Below are 20,852 nucleotides of genomic sequence, written 5' to 3'. Positions count from 1 at the left end.
TCATCTTTTAGTATTTTAAATAACTCAGCTGGAATCCTGTCATCTCCACTAGCTTTGTTGTTAGCAATGCTTCCTAAGGCCCACTTGACTTCACTCTCTAGGATGTCTGGCTCAAGGTCAGTGATCACACCAGCGTGGACATCAGGGACATTAAGATCTTTCTTGTATAGTTCTTCTGTGTATTCTTGCCACCTCTTCTTAATCTCTTCTGCTTCTGTTAGGTCCCTGCCTTTTTGTCCTTTATCATGCCCATCTTTGCACTAAACGTTCCTTTCATATCTCCAATTTTCTTGAAGAGATCTCTAGTCTTCCCCATTCTATTGTTTTCCTCAATTTCTTTGCATTGTTCATTTAAGAAGGCCTTCTTATCTCTCCTGGCTATTCTCTGGAAATCTGCATTCAGTTGCTTATATCTTTCCCTTTCACCCTTGCTTTTCGCATTCCTTCTTTCCACAGCTATTTGTAAAGCCTCATCAGACAGCCATTTTGCTTTCTTGCATTTCTTTTTCTTTGGGATGGTTTTAGTTGCTGCCTCCTGTACAATGTTACGGACCTCCGTCCATAGTTCTTCAGGCACTCTGTCTACCAAATCTAATCCTCTAAATCTATTCATCACCTTCACTGTGTACTCACAAGGAATATGATCTAAGTCATACCTGAGTGGTCTAGTGGTTTTCCCTACATTCTTCAATTTAAGCCTAAATTTTGCAGTAAGAAGCTCATGATCTGAGCCACAGTCAGCTCCTGGTCTTGTTTTTGCTGTCTGTATAGAGCTTCTCCATCTTTGGCTGCAAAGTATATAATCAATCTGGTTTCGGTATTGACCATCTGGTGATGTCCAGGTGTAGAGTCGTCTCTTGTGTTGTTGGAAAAGAGTGTTTGCTATGACTAGCTTGTTCTCTTGACAGAACTCTATTAGCCTTTGCCCTGCTTCATTTTGTACTCCAAGGCCAAATTTGCCTGTTATTCCGATTACTCCTTGACTTCCGACTTTAGCATTCCAATCCCCTATGATGAAAAGGACATCTTTTTTTGGTGCTAGTTCTAGAAGGTGTTGTAGGTCTTCATAGAAGCGGTCAACTTCAGCTTCTTCAGCATCAGTGGTTGGGGCATAGACTTGGATGACTGTGATATTGAATGGTTTGCCTTGGATACGCACTGAGATCATTCTGTCGTTTTTGAGGTTGTACCCCATTACTGCCTTTCCCACTCTCTTATTGACTATGAGTGCAACTCCATTTCTTCTAAGGGTTTCTTGCCCACAGTAGTAGATATAATGGTCACCCGAATTAAATTCACCCATTCCCGTCCATTTCAGTTCGCTGATTCCCAAGATGTCGACGTTCAATCTTGTCATCTCATGTTTGACCACATCCAGCTTGCCTTGGTTCATAGATCTTACATTCCAGGTACCTATACAATATTGTTCTTTACAGCATCGGACCTTCTTTTCGCTTCCAGATACATCCACAGCTGAACGTCCTTTCGGCTTTGGCCCAGCCGCTTCACTCTTTCTGGAGCTACTTGGAATTGCCCTTCGCTCTTCCCCAGTAGCATACTGGACACCTTCCGACCTGAGGAGCTCATCTTCCGGCGTCATATCTTTTAGCCTTTTAACATTGTCCATGGGGTTTTCTTGGCAAGGATACTGGAGTGGGTTGCCATTTCCTTCTCCAGTGGACCACATTTTGTCAGAACTCTCTGTCATGACCTGTCCGTCTTGGGTGGCCCTGCACGGTATAGCTCATGGCTTCACTGAGTTACGCAAGCCCCTTCGCCACGACAAGGCAGTGATCCATGAAGGGGATTTGACATAATGGGGAGCTCCAAATAACTTGGTATCAATATCTATTTTTTAAAGAAGCGTAGGAATGAAGCCAGAAGAAGTAGAGATGCTTCTGATTTGCTTTAATTTCCAAAACGTTTATTCCCCTAATCTTAAAAGCAAAATCCCAGGCAAATTGTATCTAGAGTTTTGGTTCAGAATTTCTTTACTTAGTTTATTTTTGACTAATCCTGTTTTGAGAAAAATTATTACATTTATACCAAAACTCCAGATACATGTTTCAAGTAACAACACCTGGAATCTATCACATCTACTTCACATTTTTTCTCATTTTTCTTACTTTGTCTTTTTTTTTTCCTGGTTGCCTGTATTCTGCTGTTATTGTTAGATGCTGCATTTCTGCCATGACTGTTAATAAATGAAAATATGTTAACTGCAGTTATTGCTGTTACCTTTGATTGCTTGGATGAGTTTTTGGTTACCTCTTCCTTTGAAAACAGCAAGATTTGTTGTTTGTTGACTCTTATTCACACAGGACTCTTATTACACACAGGAACAGGGGAAGGAAGCTATCTTAGATTGTGTTAAATTGGTCAGTATTGTTGACAGACTGGCAGTAGGAATCCAAGGTTCCACACAAGTGTTTTTTTCAGCTATGACTACAGAAGCTGGCCTTCTACATTTAAAGCCTGTGCTGTACCCTTACGCTGAATCATCTCCAGCTAATAAATGCAGCAAGGTGGATGGATTCAAGTTAAAATGGTGATGGGTGCACTGTTGGAAGACCTGAAGGACTAGATTAGGAACATCATGGAGAAAATCTGTGTGTGTGGTTGACTTGATGCCACATAATCAATCAATCAGTATTACTGAAGATAACGCTATTGCTTAAATGTGGAAAACTCTTTACTAACTAGTGGTTGTTATTATTAGTATTATTCATTCAATTTATATGGCTGCTCATCTTGCCATAGCAACTGTAGGCAGCTAACAGCATATAAATACACAATACCAAAAAAAATTAAAATACAGCACATGCAGTCAAAATAAAAACCATTCTATAGAAAAATCATAACAGCCACTAGATCGACTCAGGCTAACCACATGACCCCCATGCCCAGGAATACATTCAGGTCTTCAAAGTCTTCCAAAAAGCCGGCAGGTCTTTTCTAATCTCAGGGGGTGCAGTGTTCCATTTGACTGTAGGAAATATATGTCAAAAAATTAAAATTTGTCCCTGCCTAGTCAGATGTAATGAGTACAGCAGAACATAAGTTGCTAAGCCTGGAATTGTTTGTCAGTATTCTTACATGAATACCTAGAGATGAGATAATAGCCCTGCTATTTTTATTTCAGAAAATTTCTAAGAGGTTGTGACTTTCAGTCTAAGCCAAGCTGTATAGTCAGCAGTTTCATATGCCATCATTTTGCTGGACTGTATTATTTGAACTGCTGGTGAAAAATTGTTGCTGAAATACTTTTGCATATAAGTTTTTTTTCTGCACCACTGCTCAGTTATGGAGGAAATTAGGTGGGCGGGGCTAATTGAAACCACATCACCTGACTCTTCCAGTTTTAGATGCAATTGTATTAAAAAAAAAAGTAGCTAAGGCAACTTTTATAAAATGCAAGGGGACTAACTATTCTTTGGCTCCCCCCCCCCAATAGAAATCTAGCACATTTGAAGAATAGTCTAAATATCCTAATATTGATTTGCTGGATTTCTCTGTGCACTTTGCTTCTATATTCCTAATACAAACCTCCATGTAGAGTCAGAAGCGATACAGCCCAGCCAGACCTATATTAGATGCCTCTGGTCCAAAGTGTCTCCTATTGCTCTACTATAATATCCCCTGATGCCTCCATAAAGAAGGATAGTAGAGAATAACTCGGTGATTTCTATTTCATTGTATAAGAGCAGTAATCTAAGTTTCTTTTTTGCCATCCTACTCATGGATAACTTGCTTACTGAGAAATTATGCTTGTGCAGAATACAGTTGTCTCTGTGTCATTATAGAAGACAATTAAAATGGTTTCTTTCTCTAAATGCCTTCCTCCTCCTCCTCTTTCTTCTTCTCCTCTATTTGAGGAGTTGTGTATTGCATATTAGCAAATGAACAATCATGCATGACATAATTGCAGGTCTTGTACTGCTTGGGTCTGCATTAAGTCTAATGTTACTACAGGCAAGGTATCCAGGAAGATCACTGTTGTCATCTTATACCTGCCAGCCTAAGAAGAATGCAGATTGAGACTAACTGCATACTGTTTTTGTCTCTGATATATTTAGCATATGATCTGAAACCAAGACTCGAGGTTTTTTTTTCAGCTCAGGAAAGAAAAATATATGTTTTCCTTGGCTTTTTTCCCGGCTTGTTACAAGAGGGGAAAAAAACCCAGTGTTGATTTGGAGGCAAAATCAATCAGAAGTCTCCATGCAGTAGTTTGTTAGTTGCACCCAGTCTTGGAAGAGCTAGCAGGTACAATAAGAACAGCAAGCTTTAGTACAATATGTGAATTCTGGTTCCCTCTGAGACACGTTTCCTCCTATATCATTTAGAAAAAAACTCTCTACTTTTAAAAGTTTTTTTTTTTTTATATGGGTAAACACTTTCAACTACAGTCTGTATCAGGTCTTAGTCATCCTAATTTGTATCTCTGCTGGAGAAGTGTGGGGATGAACATTTGGCACAGCAACGTAACCCAGCCTAGTATGAAGTGAATGCTGTGATACTGAGCCAAAGGAGTACAGGTCAGGCTTATTGCCAGAGTCTGAATCATCCAGCAACACTACCGCTATGTCAGTAACTGGGCACTTTGTTTTGCATTTCACTGACCTCTTTCTTCTTTTAAAGGTATAATTTCTTTATTTGCAAAGTAATGTATGGGCTAATGGGAAATCTGAGACAATAGTAAGTTTTTAATCTGTTTTTTTTTTAAACCCTCCTATTACTACTTTTTTGCTCATGGAATAAACAGCTATTTCCTTATAAGGTTAGGAATGATGTGGCACATTTTAAAACTTACTTTCTTGTCCTTTTAACAGGGCTTCCTCATGATGTTACATTATCTACAGGAGTTGTGGGCTGAGATCCATGTAACGGGGGGGTGGGGGGGACGGGGACAAAGGATTGTTTTATTCAGACACCTAGTGGGGAGATGTGCTAGGAAACTTTATACTGCAGTATTCTTTTCCTTTAGGCTTTTAACTGTATCTAGCATTTTTTAGGGTTTTCGCTGTCTCTTTTAGGTGTTTCCTACTTAATGGTGGGAAGGCAAACTGTCAACATTTGACAATCATGCTCTGTGTGATTTCTTGAACTGTTTAAAACAGGCTTTGGATGGGAGAACTTTTAACTTGCTATAATGATTCCTTATAAACTAGGAGTAAGGGATAGAACAAAATGTTTAAAACTTCAAAATCTATTCATTTTCTAGGTTTTTAAATTTGGATTTTGATCTTCAAAATTTGGTGTACTCATCCCAGGTGTCCTCTCTGGCACCTGTTTGGGATTTCTTTTTGTTTTTTGCTGTTTTTATTCCATTCTTCTGCCCATGGGGCATGTTATGCCAGGAGTTTCCCTAGTAACTCTAGTTTTAAATACTGAATTTCAAAATAATATCTTTTTAAATATAATTTTATTAAGAATTTTGATTATAATAGTAAAATCTAGTACAAACTAAACTTAAAGATAGAGAATAAAAAGAAAGGATAAAAATGCAAGAAAAAAGTAAGAATATAATAAAGAGAAGAGAAATATATAAAGAAATGACTTCCAACCTTCATCACAATTATAAACAAATTTAGTGACGCTTTACCCCCTTTAAGGTTACAAATAATTATTTCTTCATCCCATATCCCATCCCTTATCTATAGACAAATCCATAAAGCATCATCTTTTCAGTCCTGGTGTCAGTAGAAAGTCCATAAAGGGTTACCAGAAGTAACAACATATCTTGTTTTAACCTTGATCAAATAAACCAATGTTATATTCCTTCCTTTAACTTCTAACTGTCTTAATCTTTAATTCATTCAAATATTGTCATAGAATTTTATTTCTTTCCATTTCTTCTTTGTCCCATCACACAGAGTTATTTAAGGTTTTAACAAGCCTCTTTTGTAAATCCAATAGGAAAAAATTGTCCAGGTCACTCTCTCGGTTTATCATTTGTATTTCCCTTTTGAATTTTAAAACATCAGCCAATTTCTTTTGTAGATCCAGTGAAACATTTTTTTCCAAGTTATTCTCTTGGCCTGTCAGTTGTAAATCTACTTTCGATACCATCTCTATCTTGTCAGATAAAATTTGTTCTACATCTGTCATTTTTTCAATAACATCTTTTGGACATAGTCTATCCATAGAAGCAGACATCATTACTGACATGTTGATATTGTGGCTACTCATTTCTGACTTCATTCTTCGAAAGTTTCCTTCAGTATTTTCACTGTTATGTTTTGCATTTTATAGGCTTTTTTCCTCTACCTAAAATCTTTAGTCTCCTCTAGTGTTCAGTTTTTAAATCATGAACTTACTTATCTCTGTTATGTGTTCTAAAAACCAAAACAGATTATTTCCTACAAAAAACTGTTCTTTATAATTAATGCCAGTCTTATTGTAAAAATTTCAATATTCCAAATTTATCTGGATCCTTAGTCCATTTATAACTTTCTAAGATCAAAATCTTTTTTAGCCTCTTTTGCTGTTTATTTCAGATTCTTTAAGTTCTTAAGCTTATAATTAATTTTTCTTTTGTTCTTTTGAAAATAAACTCACACAATGAAGACTTTTCAAACTTGTCATTCCGAAGGTCTCGAATAGCTTTAAAATGGTTAACAGGCAATTTCCAAACGTGATTAGAAAGTGAAATTTGTGGACTTAGTGTCCTTTAAAAGTCTCTGCCACAGTTGTGAGCAAGATGGCTAATCCTGTCATCTCCCTGCACTCAAACCAGCAGAAAACCACTGTCCTGCAGTCTCCTCACAAAAACCATCCAGAGCACATGTGGGAGATCTCCCATCCTCTTCTTATCTGGAGAGGTTCCAAGGAACCAGTCTACTCACCACTTCCTTGGTCTTTGCCTCAATCGTCTGCTCTGCTTTTGCAGAGCTATCTTCAGTTCACCATACCTCCCCTGGAAATCTCCAAATTTCAAAATAGTATCTGAATGATCAAGTAAATTTTGAGTTTAATTCTAAATTGGAAATTCAAATATAGTTTATTTCTCAACTGCCAGATTTTTGCCAGATTTTATTGGTGCTTAAATGGAAAATTATTTTGTAAAATAATACTACAATCTTGCCTGCATTTTTTAAAATAAATAATAATGTTGCTTCATATGCATTTCTAGCACAAATGATAGAATGACATTCATCCTTTCCGCATTATGAAATTGTGAACTGGACCACCAACAGAAGAATGTTTTTAATGGACTAGTCAATACAGTAGTAACATCAATTGTTATGGATAGTCAGTACATCAACAAACCACTGTATGAAATGCCATAACCTATTAACTGTGGAATCATCTAGACTTTGCTTCTACAGTGTGATTTTGTCTTATTTTCTGCACTGCTGCTGCTTATTGTAATCATTATTGTTTACTGTGGCTGTGTTAACCTTCAGAATTTGGTCCATCCAAAAGATTAATTTTTTCCAAACATACAAAGTAAGATACAATTTCAGTGTGGTAAAACAATGGAGTTTGTACTTGGTTGACCACATATCCTATTTTAATTGCTTTACTTGCTTCAGAAGAGTTCATTGTGCAAAGCAAACAGGACTGCTCTTGTAGAATGGCATATTTCCCTCTTTGGCTTCAGTGGCTGTTGATTCAATAGGAAAATAAGGACTACAGAAAAATTCTTGCATTAAAGGAAGGCTATCCTGTCTTTCTTCTTCTATACCTCCCACCTTCAATATAAAGTTCCTTTTCTGGGGTCTTAGCACTCTTGCTCTCTGCTTTGCTTCTGAACTAATTCTGTATCCTCATGAGTTTTTGGAAGAAAGTGGGAGATACAAATACAAAGGTGGAAGGGTGGTTTTACATACTTGGGTGGTAAACAAAATAATACCTAAACTCTTGCCTACTCATCCGCATTAGTATCCACGAAACCTACTTGTGATAGGAAATGGGCACTGAGTTTTCAGAAATGAACCAAAAGAAAGTAAAACTGAAATCTGGTGTGCTCTATCGAATAAATAAATGAGTGCATAGTTCATCTTATAACCTAACAGTATGTATATTCTAGGACTGTTATTGAACTTAATTAACACCTAACTTCTTGGATTTTCTTTCTATAACAATATTAATGATTATGTGGGCTGATCTGTGGAAATGGTGATCTTTGGTGTGGATGGGTTTGCTATATAGCAGTAGGGTAGAATTTGGTGGATTTTGTTCCCTTCCTATGGTCTTGTGAATAAGCTTTTTCTAAGCTGTGAATAATATGCTTTTTTCCACATTTAAAAATGCCTGCAAAATGTTTTCAAATGTGGTAGATAATTTTTTATGTACACGTGTGCCTTTTGAAACAGATGCAGATCATTTCTGAGGCCGTGTCTGCTAGTTATTCTGTTGCTTTTGTATGAAGGTGTTTCATGTGACGTCTGTGTGACCTTTATTTTCTTCTGAGTTTTTAATGCTGATCTTCCTTCCTACAGGGACATTTGTATCAGCCTTCACAGTGCTGTGTGGAGCCCGGACTGATCTCCCTGACAGGCACATTTGTTGTGTGTTCTGGTTGAACATTGCCGCAGCTCTGATTCAGATTCTCACAGCAATTGTGATGGTTGGATGGATCATGAGTATATTTTGGGGGATGGACATGGTCATTCTTGCCAGTAAGTTGAATACAATCATTTTTGTTATTCTAATGATTAAGGATTAAACTGAGCTTGTGGGAAGGGGTACGCAAGTGGGTACCAATTAAATCAAATTGCTCTCTGATAGCTGCAAACTCTTTTTTGTGAGTTGATACCTTGGTGGAATCTGTTTGACAAAACAAGCTAAAGAAAAGTTTTCCTTCCTTCTCTCTTTCCCTAATTTTCCTTTGAACAGAAACACCATAAGGATGTAGACAACGGCTTTTGACATGGAGTGACCTCTAAAAGACCACTTTCCTTCACATTCTACTGGTCTTACGGATATATTGTACCTTGTTTTCCATACTAGTCAACATTTAGCTCTGGGAAATCCATATAGAATGCATGAAGACAGTCACAATTTATCCATTTGTTTTTTTTATTTAACCAGTTTGGCCATTTCAGTCACCAAAGGAACTCAAGGCAGTGTGCAGCAATATATGAAAAACAGATTAAAACAAATCCAACAGAAAACAATCCACCAATAGAGAAAGCAACAGTAACAACAAACAGTTCACATTGGAGAAACATTAATATAATTATATGGCCAAAAAATAAGTATCGCAAACTGGATCACAAAGCAGCCTATCCCAGGGCCTCCTCGAAAAGCAAGACCTTCAAGGCTTTCCTAAAGGCAACTGGGTCACAGGTAATTGTCAGTATTGCCCATTGAGCCTGGGATTAAGATAAACAGTGGGGTATCATCCACATATTGATGCTCTGTGATCCAATATGACCCCATATAATAGCCTCATGTAGTTGTTAAATAAGAATTGGGAATGCATTGAGCCCTAAGGGCCCCTACAAAACAGGGGTGTCAGGTGTCAGGGTGTCTTCCCCCCTCAACACAACTGGAACCAAACCCAGAGAAACATGGAAAACTACAGCACAGTAGTCATTGGCTTCCATCCATTTGTTCAGCAACTTTTCAAAGTTATGTTGGCGCTGAAAAAAATGGACTTACAACTGGTAAGTGTCGCAGCGTCCCTGCAGTTGTGTGATCGCAATCCAGGCACTCAGGTGCCTGGCTTGCGATTATGCCATCACATTATGCTGCGTCACGTGATCGCCATTTGCGACCTACCCTGCCGGTTTCCCACAAGCAAAGTCAATGGGGAAACTGGCGGAGAAGGTCACAAATTGCTCCATTAAGTCGCTCCCACCGCTTTTTCTCCCAAGAAGCCTGCTACAGGGATCTCGTACTCCATAGCACCCCCTGCCCACCCACAGTCTGTAGCACATGCCCACTTGCAGAACCCTGCCTGGACTACCCGCCGGCCCACCTGCGCTCCCCAGTGCCCACCCAAGGCCCTTGCCGGCTCACTCATGCTTCCTGGTGCTGCCTGAGGCCCTTACCAGCTCGCCTGTGCCTCCCGACACCAGCCTGTAGCCTCCATTGACTTGCCTGAGGCCTCTGCCAGCCTTCCTACAGCCCCTGCCATCCTGCTTGTGCTCCATAGTGCCTGCCTATGGCATCCCCACCCCCCTCACCCCCCTGTACTCCTTGCCTGGGACTCCCACCTCTTCCTGTTTAATGACCTGCGTGGTCCTGGGGTTACAACGGCAACTGGGACTGCCAGGATTGCCATCGCTAAGCAATCCGGTCATGTGACATCACGCCTTATGACTGCATTGCTTAGCGATGGCAATCTTGGTCTCAATTGCTATCGTAACCTGAGGACTACATGTAGCACAGTCCCCTCCATTCCTAACTCTCAGAGCCAGTCCAGAAGAATATCTGATTGATACTATCAAAAGTTGCTGAGAGGGCAAGTAGGACAAGGAGAATCACACCACCTGTATCCCGGTATTGCCAGAGGTGACCCACAAGTATGTTCCGTGCCATCTCAGTACTATATAAAGTCTGAATCCCAACTGAAAAGGTCCCAGTCATTAGTTCCCACAGGCAAACATCCTCTGATCCTGGACACATTTTATAAATATCCTGAGAAGTTGCCACTGTAAGCCTTAGCTTCCCAGAATTGGAATGATTCCCTTTTACAATTATCTTAATTGATGGCTGTCATCATGTGATACTGAGAGCTTGACTATTGCTATGTGAAGAAATACAGCCTTAATCACTCTCCTTCAGTTTAATGGCCACCCCATGATTCTGGCATTATACGTAGGAGAAAATCTCTTCCTCTTTTTCCCTCTGCACAGTACATAGTGTTTTATCACTCTGTCATGTCCTCCCTTAGTTTTGTTTTTTTCCCCATGCTAGCTAATACAGTATCGTTTCATAGCACATTTATTCCATCAGTTCCTATCATTTGCATTGCCATTTTAATACCTTTTTTAGCCCTACAATATTACTTTGGAGAGAGAGCAATTAGAATTGTACATAGGGTACCAAGTGTTGTCATGTTGTATTAGTTTAAAAACATGATGTTGGCAGTTTTATTCATGATATTATCATTTTCACACTTGTGCTGAGTCAAGCTTTTAATTGAGCTGGTCCCTACAAAGCCAAGGTGATTTTCCTTCTCAGATCCCCTCAATGTATATCCAAGTTTATAAATGTGTAGCTTTTTAATAAATGCTTCATTTTCTAAAAGCAAAATTAAATTCTTGTAATTTAGAGATTTGCAAAAGAAAAAAAACAAAGCTTCGATTCTAAAATACCATTCTTTAATAAACTGAGAGTAGCTAATCACTGCACTTACTCATGTTTTTCCATTTTGGCCTTTTCTGAATAACTCCTTATAATTATGGCTTTGTTGTTCTCTTTTATGTTTCTTTCACTTCCTCTGAATGATCAACCAAGTTTCACAAGGTATGCTTTTTCTCAATTTATTCAATTTAAAGATAAAATGTTTTTCTCAGGGAAAATGTTTTAGAAACCAAACTAAGCCTGCATTCATATATTGATTTAAGCCACAATGAGGTTGGTTGGTTTGGGGCTTAGGATGTTGTGTGAACTGAGCCACTGTTATTACTAAAGCATAGCTTACGGCTTTATGTAAACCCAGATAATTGTGATTTATTCAGTACATCAGGATAAAGCAAACCCTGCCATGATGCACGTGAACCCCATCTATAAGTCTTTGCCCAGAGATCATTATCCACAATTGCATGATCCATATGCTTCAGTTTCTGAATCTCTGAACTAATTTTGCTTCTGCACATTATGAAACTTGAAACAAACTGCTTATGCTTTTTGAAGATAATTGCACTGCAAGAGTTAGAACCATATTCAGAAAACAATCTATGGAAAAATTAGGTGGGTAACCATTTCATAAAGTACGTGTGTGGGGAAGTTATTCTTTGTATACCAAATGTTGCATTCAAATGTGTCCATTCCTCCTCCCCACCCAAACTTAATGTTAGCTTGCTTTCCAATCCAATTCCACGCAAGAGTAGATATATACTGGGATCCTGCTACACCTGATGGATATTATAATAGTGGCATTACTTAAATGTAAATTTGATCAAAGAGTCCTTTTTTCTGTAATTTTCCCACATCTGGGTTTCATGAATGCTGCAGGCACAGAGAAAACCAAAAACCAAACATAAGCCCTATTCAGATGTACAGTATTTACTTGAGGTGAGTAACAGTTGAGGGCAATTCTGAAGGCAAGAATATGTGCCAAGTGCATACACACTGCCCCTATGAACATCTGCCCTGGTTTCTTAGCATGCAGGCTAGGATGCAAGACATGTGTCAGCTGTTTTTTACATGATGTTCCTTGTATGACAGAAAAAAATCCTGGATAAAGCTGTGTTTAAATTTAATTATGCATGTTTTCAACCTCACTTACATGTAAGGAACGTTGACTATTTGGAGAAATAATGCTTGCAACCCCTTGAGACTCACCTATTTCTAGACTCCTAGTTATGTCCCAGAATGTGGAGAGCAGCATATGGAAAGGTTTTTAGAATACGAATGGAAACATTGTTGGCAGTGCAAATGGGACAGCTTTAATTTAATATATTCTTTCATGGAACCAGAGCAATGGGTACTGTTTGAGTGCCCTTAACAATTAAAATTCTCTGAAAACTCAGATACGTATCCTGAATAAAATCAAGGAATTCTTGCACACAATTCTTTACTTTCTATTATTTCTTCTACTTGGGCCAGGAGAAGCAAAGATTCTGCCCAAAGTCACTGGAAATCCTCACCTTCTACCCAGATCTTGGTTTAATATGCCCCCCCCTTTTAATCAGATAGTGTTTTATGTTTATGTTTATACTTTGCAAACCTAAGGCCTAAATAAATAACTTTCAATAAAATAAAATTAATGATAGGATTCCCCAGAGACAAACTTTGGTTTCTAACACTCAATTCTATACTCTTAAGTGCAATCACAGCAGAAAATTCTGCTCCTATTTCTCATTAGCTTTGAACAGTACTCCAAAAGTTTAAGATTATTTTACTGTGCAGCTAATCAATTGTTTAACCTTCCTCTTCCACCAGAACCTAGGATGCTATTGGATTCCAATGGAACCCAACAATAACTTCCTTTCCATCTTCTTTCTTTCTTTTGTGTGTGTGGCTGAGTATCCAGCAGAGCGGAGGTGCAGATCAGCAGAGAGTGACCTTCACTGATCGCTCGGACAACCAACTCTGCTTATAGAGACACCGGCATGTGGATTTTCGAACTGGCACAGTCAACATGCCAGCATGACAGGCAAGCCATTCCAAAAGTGGGAGAGAGCCACTGGTTAGATAGGGCCTGAGGAAGAAGATGACATTTGAGCAAACATCACTGGAGGTGATACAGTTTTTTCCATCTTACGGGGTGAAGCACATGGAAACATTTCACCTCCTTTGTGACTCCTTGAGGAAATGGGCTGATGTGAATATCAAGAAGCAGAGGGAACATTAAAAGATAATGTGCAATATGTCAAAGCAAATTTTGAAGGGAGATTTTTTCCCTCCAAAGACATTCCGTGGGTGCAGGAAAGTTCAAGTTGTGGCCTTCCTGCTTGTGTATGTACATGTGGGATTTTTTGGTGCTTGTTGAAGAACTGTTTTCTGCAACTAATTTAAGATTCTGCTTGCTGCTTTTGTAAATCCTATGTCACTATCGCTTACCTGTTCGTGCATTTTGCCACCTTTACCCGCGGAATGCTGGAAAAAAGCTGTGAATTGTTTGTCTAATGAGAAGCAAGAAGTTGGCTCTTGCTAAGCTCCATTATCCTGCATTACTTTTTGTAGGTGCTTTGTTCTTAAGTAGGAGGACTGGGTTTTAAGGGATTATTATATGGAGACACATTTTTATTGTATACTATGGGAAATGAGAGAAGAAAGAGGTACCCTTATCTGCTCCCTCAAAGAAACTGTGCTACTAAATGTTAACGTATTTTGGAAATGTGCATATAAACAATGGATTGTATTTGTAGCCGAGCTGCAGTAAAGGTGCGGCCTCTTTCTTTCCTAGTATATGTGCCCATATGGTTAATTACAGGTAAAACAAATTAACGCTTTTAAGATGTATAACAGAACATAAATATAAGGCTGACAACTGAAATTAATAGAAACAATGCCCTGTTGTGGAATTTGTTGACCAGAACTCCATCATGTTGTTACTTATACATTCCAAGGCCTCCTTACAACTTAATCGTTTTTTACCAATATCCATTCAGATTCTTGGTTTATTACTTCTGGAATATTTACAGATCATTATGAGAAGAGTTTAATAGACAAGTTCAAGCCCTTGCTCAGCCATGATACTTGCTTGATGACCTTGGGTCATTTGCTTTCTCAGCCTTAATGTCATAAGATTGTTTTGAAGGAAAAATAGGTGTGTGTGTGTGTGTGTGTGTGTGTGTGTGTGTGTGTATGAAAACCATTAATGCTGCCTGAAGGGTAAAATAAACATATTATATTGTGAGTGAATCATGATGTTCTTTTCTGTTCAGGAAAAATGCTTTTGCTTTCAGGAACTGCAAGTCAACCACCATAAAAGAGGCTCTACAGTTACATGACTGCTAAACTGTGACATTTTTTGTGCACATACTAGCCGACCAACAAAACCTATTTTTATTCTTCTACAAACAGTCAGACTTTCTCCTTAGTGCCGGATTTGAACAACTGCTGTTGTAGTCAAAAGATTCAGTGCCTATCATTTTAAATGTATTATTGGTTTGCTACTGAACACTGATTGAGTTGAAGGGCTTAATGGAAGTGTCCTGACATATAAATGAGAGAGTAGGGATATGGAGAGAATTACATTAAAAATCCAGAAATTCACAATTTTACCCCTTAAAACACTGTAGGACCAATTCTGATAATGCAGACTACCATACACCGGGTCTACAAAAGGTGGTATGTGAAAACTCTAATTATAACACAGGTAACCCTGAAAACCTGTGCAATCTCTGTGCCTCTGACAAGAAGAAAGGTGCTGTGGAGGTTATGGCTGTGCACAGCCTTTGAAAGTGAGGCCTTGCAACATAAGGAAGAACAAATGAAACATTTCCTTGCAAATAAAACAGCCATATCTTATATCAAGTTCAGCCTCTTTTCTTTCACCCAGTGAAGTGACTGGGCACAAACCTAAATCTGGAGTTAGCCAGAAACACGTTTCATTCACAATCATACATATTATGAAGCACCTCTTTAGAAGAATTTGCACAGCCTTAGGGGAGACCTACTTCATAACCACAAATATCCTTTTTTCTTTATCATACCTTTTATTTTTGCTTGTAAACAGAGAATCCTGAGTAATCTCTTGCAGTAAATCCGGGGAAAATCATTTAACACCTTCAAGTCTTTTGCTCCTGCTATAATACATTCATTACTCTTCATGCTGCTTTTATTTCCTTGTAATTCTAGTATTTAGTTGGGATTGTATCTTGGCTGGGCTTCAAACAGTGAGGCATCCCTACAAAATAGTATTGCAGAAAAGCATTTTATCAACATCATCCATGTGGCTGATTAATAAGGAACAAAATGGTTCTTATGGGGAACAAAATGGCTCTTGAGACCAATACTTTACTGCCAAAATTGAGATCTTTCCTACCTTACATTTTACCTCCCATTGGGATTAATGAGGCTTTAAAAATCTAACTTTCGGTTGGCTAATGTTCTAACTATTTTAAAGTCAGCCATTGCTATAATTATGTGCTTATTTAAAGTAAAGTCTCCTTCAAGGTGAGCTCAACTCCTGGTGACTTTATGGAGACATTCATTTAGTTTCCTTGGCAACAGTGCAGAGATAGTTTTGTATTACCTTCTTTCAGGATGTTTCTCACCTTCCCTATCTAGCCTACAATCCTGGTTTTTCCTGGTAGTCTCAGACACTAAGCCCAACCCTACTTAGCTTTTTGGCATCAGCCAAGGTCAGTTAGATGGTGCCACCTAGCTGAGGATGTGTGTATTCACTTCTATACTGTATTTGTACCATGTTGAATAGATTTGTCTTGTTCTCGAGAGGAAGTTCACTTTTAAAAACAAAGTTTACCCCAGCTGTAGAATTATTGGATAGGTATTGTTACTCCTGTTTAAAGAATATATGAGCAACCTGTGTTCTTCAGTTGCTGCTGAGCTACATATCCCCACAGCCCCAACCAAACCACTAATAGATCAGCACTCTTGCTTCAGAGTTTGATAGAGCAATAAGAAACTTTCACTAAAGTTCAGAAGTATCCCCTCTTCTGGGGAGTATGAAAGTTGAAGTAGTCATATTGTTAAGGAACATCTGTTCCACCCTTTCATACCATGTAGATAAGATTCTCAGGACCACTGACATCACAAACAATTCTTGATATTACAACTATCCAAAGGTAATCTTAAAAAAGCAAGGCTTACATTTTATTCTGAGTATATATCCTATTGACAGATTATGTGCCATCAAGTTGGTATCAATTCTTAGCAACCACAAAGACAGACTTTCTCTAGGATTTCAGGCTCCAACCTGGACCTTCAGATCTTCCAACAGTGCACCCATTGTGCTGTAATAATTGGGTCCATCCATCTTGCAGCTTGTTATCGTCTTCTCCTCTTTCCTTCCATCTTTCCCAACATTAGACTTCTCAAGAGAGCTAAGTCTTTGCATAATGTGCCCAAAATATAATTTGAGTTTGGTCATTCGTGCCTCAACTGAGAACTCTGAATTGATTTATTCTATGAGAATGTATATCCTATGAGGAATATTTTCCCTAAGGTTTTTATTAAATACTGAACTTCTTTACTTCTCTAGCTTGAAGTAGATGTTTGTAATTTTGAAAAGCAGCTTGGCAAATAATGCTGTCCTTTGGGTGTCTTAAGTGACACTGTGACTGCCCTCTCGCGATGCCTGGAGGCTGTGGGGGCCTGGATGGGGGACAACAGGCTTCGACTGAATCCTGGTAAGACGGAGTGACTGGGTACGGGGAGCCTCAAGATCTAGAAGTTTGTCATCTTTGGTTCTTGATGGGGTTGCACTACCCCAGACAGACCCGGTGCATAATCTGGGGGTCCTCCTGGACTCACGACTCCTGCTCGAAGAGCAGGTGGCAGTCATGGCTAGGAGGGCCTTTGCACGACTTCGTGTTGTGCGGCAGTTACGCCCCTTCCTGGATCAGGAGGCCCTCCGCACAGTCACCCATGCTCTGGTCACCTCTGGGTTGGACAACTGTAACGCGCTGTACATGGGGCTACCCTTGAAGAGTATCTGGAAGCTACAGCTGGTGCAGAATGCGGTGGCGCAGACAGTTCTCAATGCCCCTATGAGGGCACATATAACACCGCTGTTGCGTGAGCTGCATTGGTTGCCAGTTTGTCTCCGGGTCCAATTCAAGGTGTTGGTCATCACCTTTAAAGCCCTTCATGGCACAAGACCAGGTTATCTGAGGAACCGTCTCGCCCCGGTTATTTCAGCCCGCCCCACTTGGTCCAGCAGAAGGGGCAGGTTGCAGACCCCACCAGTCAAGGAATTTCGATTGGTGGGGTCTAGGCAGAGGGCCTTTTCTGCTGTGGCTCCCGCCCTATGGAACATCTTGCCTCCCGAGGTCCGGTGTGCCCCCTCCCTCATGGCCTTCAGAAAAGGGGTTAAATCCTGGCTCTGCCAGAAGGCTTGGGGGCCGGATGGGGGCTCGCATCTGTGGAGATGGCTGGTGGGGTGATGGGTTCTGGCTCCCCCCCCCCAGCATCTTGAAGGTGTTAGTGCTAAAATATACAGGGGGGTTTTAGGACATTTTTAATGTAGGTTTGTATTTTAATTATTTATGGATTTTAGCCACTGTTGGAGGGATTGGTGTGTTTTTTCTTTTTTTGTTATTGTGAGCCGCCCAGAGTCACCCATTGGGGGAGATGGGCGGCATACAAGTTTAATAATAAAATAAAAATAAATAAACACAAAGCTTTATAAACCTATAAATCAGCATGTTTACAAAGGTTAGAAAAATAATTTCTGTTCCCACATGGCAAATTTGGTTTGAGAATCCCCACTGATGCTATGGGTCAGTATCCAATTTGTATCCAATTTGTAAACCACCCAGAGTCGCTGGGAGTCAGGCAGCATAGAAATTTAATGTATTATTATTATTAACCTGCCATAAGTGTAAATCACTGGTCAGATTATTGCTCAGGAAACATATCTAAATCTTAATGATTCTTCTTAATACAATTATTTTCTGTTTTTAACTACCTATATTTCCCCATTTTTACTACCTTGATTTTATCCTAATTTACACATCTCTCCCTTCTTTTATTTGCATCAAATCAAATCCATTGTTAACTGTACTAAAACTATGGAAAATGAAAAGGCATTATTATTCAGAATGTATGTATTGTGTTGCACTTGATCAGGGGTTGGTTTATCTTTACATAGGCCAAACCACACAAATTTTGATATATTCTTTCATACGGGACAGTACACTAAAAAAACAACAATAAAAATAAAGCTATAACTGTATCCAGTTCACATCTTGTAAAACTCAGTGAGTCAAGTTCCGTGACTTTTTTCCAACTGTTTGTCCATCAGTCCCAAGAATTCTGGCCTCAAATGTATATTAATCTTTAAAATCCTCTGAATCAGTTTATGTATTTGAATCCAACATTTTCTAGCTTTTTTGCACATCCACCAAGCATGATAAAATGATCCTTCTTGTTGTTCACATTTCCAACATAGATTTGAAGTGCCTTTATACATTCTAGACAATTTATCTGGTGCCATATACCAACGGTACATCATTTTGTAAAAGTTCTCTTTACGATTATAACATAGTGTAAATTTCAATACTTTGAACCACATATTTCCCATTGTTCAAACTGTATATTATGAGCAAAATTTTTAGCTCACTTTATCATACATTCTTTCATTAGTTTTTCTTCTGTTTCAAATTTCAAAGTGTATACATTTTAACAATCACATGTTCATAATTTGTACACAATTCTATTTCAGAATCAGTCTTCTAACGTTCAACACCATAAACTCTTTTGTCTACTTTAAATCTTTCTGATAACTGTAAATAAGAAAACCATTGGCAGCTATTGCCCTCTGCCACTAGTTGTTCTCTTGGTTTTATTTTATATTTCCTTGACAAAATTCTAATATCTCACAATATGTTAGCCATTTGTGTTTGCCTATTTTTTCTCAACTTTAAAATACTTCTTGTGCTGAGAGCCATAAAGGTGTTTTCGGGCACAACCTGGATTTATATCTATTCCATCTTCTCAATATGACATGTCTAACATAATGATTTTTAAAATCTTCATTAACCTTGACTTTATCATACCACAAATATCCATGCCACCCAAATCTCAGGTCATTTCCTTCTAACTCCAAGAGCCTTCTATTTCTCAGCAGCACCCACTCTTTCATCCAAACCAAACAGCAAATTGCAAAATACAACTTCAAATCAGGTAAACCCAATCATCCTCTTTCCTTTGCATCTTGTAACACCTTATATTTTACTCATGGTTTTTTCCCTTGCCACACAAATTTAGATATATCCTTTTGCCGCTGTTTAAATGGTGCATCAGTTGTCAAAACAGGTATTGTCTGAAACAAAAACATCATTCTAGGCAAGACATTCATTTTTATTACAGAAATTCTCCCCAGCAATGACAGTTGTAGTTTCTCCCATCTTAACATGTCTTTTTTTAACTTAATTCCATGTCTTAATGTACAATTCATATTTGTCATGGTGATACCCAGATTATTTTACTTTCTTCTCAATCTTAAAACCCATTTTATTCATCAGTTCTGTTTGATCCTCTATTTTCATGTTTTTCTTGACATCTTTGTCTTAGTTTGTTAATCTTAAAACCAGTACCAAATTATTTTAGTTTTCCCATTAATGTTTCAATTCCCTTTAAAGGATCTTCCAAAACATACACCAAGTCATCTGCAAAAGCCCTTAACTTATAAGTTTCTTTTTTAATCTTTACTCCCACAATCCTCTCATCTTTTCTTATATCTCTATTCAATATTTCAAGGATTAAAATAAACAAGAGAGGAGACAGTGGGCATCCCTGTCTTGTTCCTTTTTGTATCTCACAAGGCTTTGTTAGATCTCCATTAACAATTATTTGTGCTCTCTGTGAAGTATAAATTGATCTTACCCATTTTATAAAGTTCTCTCCAAAATTCATATCTTCAAAAACAGATATGGAAAGGCCCAGTTCAATTTTTTTATTTATTTATATTTATTTATATTTCAAATTTGTCACTGTCCATCTCACTGCAGAGTGACTCTGGGTGGTTTACAGCAAGAACAGAATAAAACATTAATTAAAATAGATAAATATTAATTAATTAAAATATACTACAATAACAAACTTCCTATATAATACTTCCAAGAGTCTGGTGTTAATTAGTTGTTAATAAACTCAGAGAGCATCTTCAAGATGCCAGCCTTCCCCAGGGTCGGTTGTATCTTTCCTCACCCCACCGAGTTGGCAGAGCCAAGTCTTCAATTCCCTCTGGAAAATTGGGAGGGTAGGGGCCCACCTCACCTCTGGGGGGAGAGTATTCCATAGGGCAGGGGCGACAGCATAGAAGGCTCTCCTCCTAGGACCCGTCAGTCGATATTCTCTCACTGATGGGATCCGCAACATGCCTTCTCTGCCAGACCAGGTGAGACAGGTTGATGTAATGGGAGTGAGACGGTCCCTCAGGTAATGCCATGTAGGCTTTAAAGGTGATAATCAACACCTTGAATTGGACCCAGAAACAAACTGGAACCCAATGCAGCTCTCGCAGCAAAGGTGTTACATGTGCCATCCTTGGGGTACCCAAGATTGCCTGCACAGCGGCATTTTGAACCAGCTGT

At 38.7% G+C, this 20,852-nt stretch overlaps 1 protein-coding gene across 3 annotated transcripts in view; it reads left to right on the top strand.

Annotated features, from left to right (window-relative positions):
- Positions 1-16,723, top strand: part of STUM (stum, mechanosensory transduction mediator homolog) — a 69,769-nt gene extending 53,046 nt beyond the window's left edge. Inside the window, exons 2-3 of one of the 3 annotated variants that reach the window (XM_088146005.1) lie at positions 8,448-8,627; positions 11,416-16,723. In XM_088146005.1, the coding sequence (XP_088002131.1) occupies positions 8,448-8,627; positions 11,416-11,519 (284 nt within the window). In that variant the 3' untranslated portion in view covers positions 11,520-16,723. The other 2 variants (XM_088146011.1, XR_015797092.1) reach the window with 2 other exon arrangements.
- The last annotated feature ends 4,129 nt before the right edge of the window (positions 16,724-20,852 follow it).

This window comes from Python bivittatus, unplaced genomic scaffold, assembly GCF_059951505.1.
Source record: "Python bivittatus isolate LINGU-HERP-01145 unplaced genomic scaffold, Pbiv_v1 ctg000020_np1212, whole genome shotgun sequence".
NCBI lineage: Eukaryota > Metazoa > Chordata > Lepidosauria > Squamata > Pythonidae > Python > Python bivittatus.
This window is presented reverse-complemented; position numbering and strand designations above follow the sequence as displayed.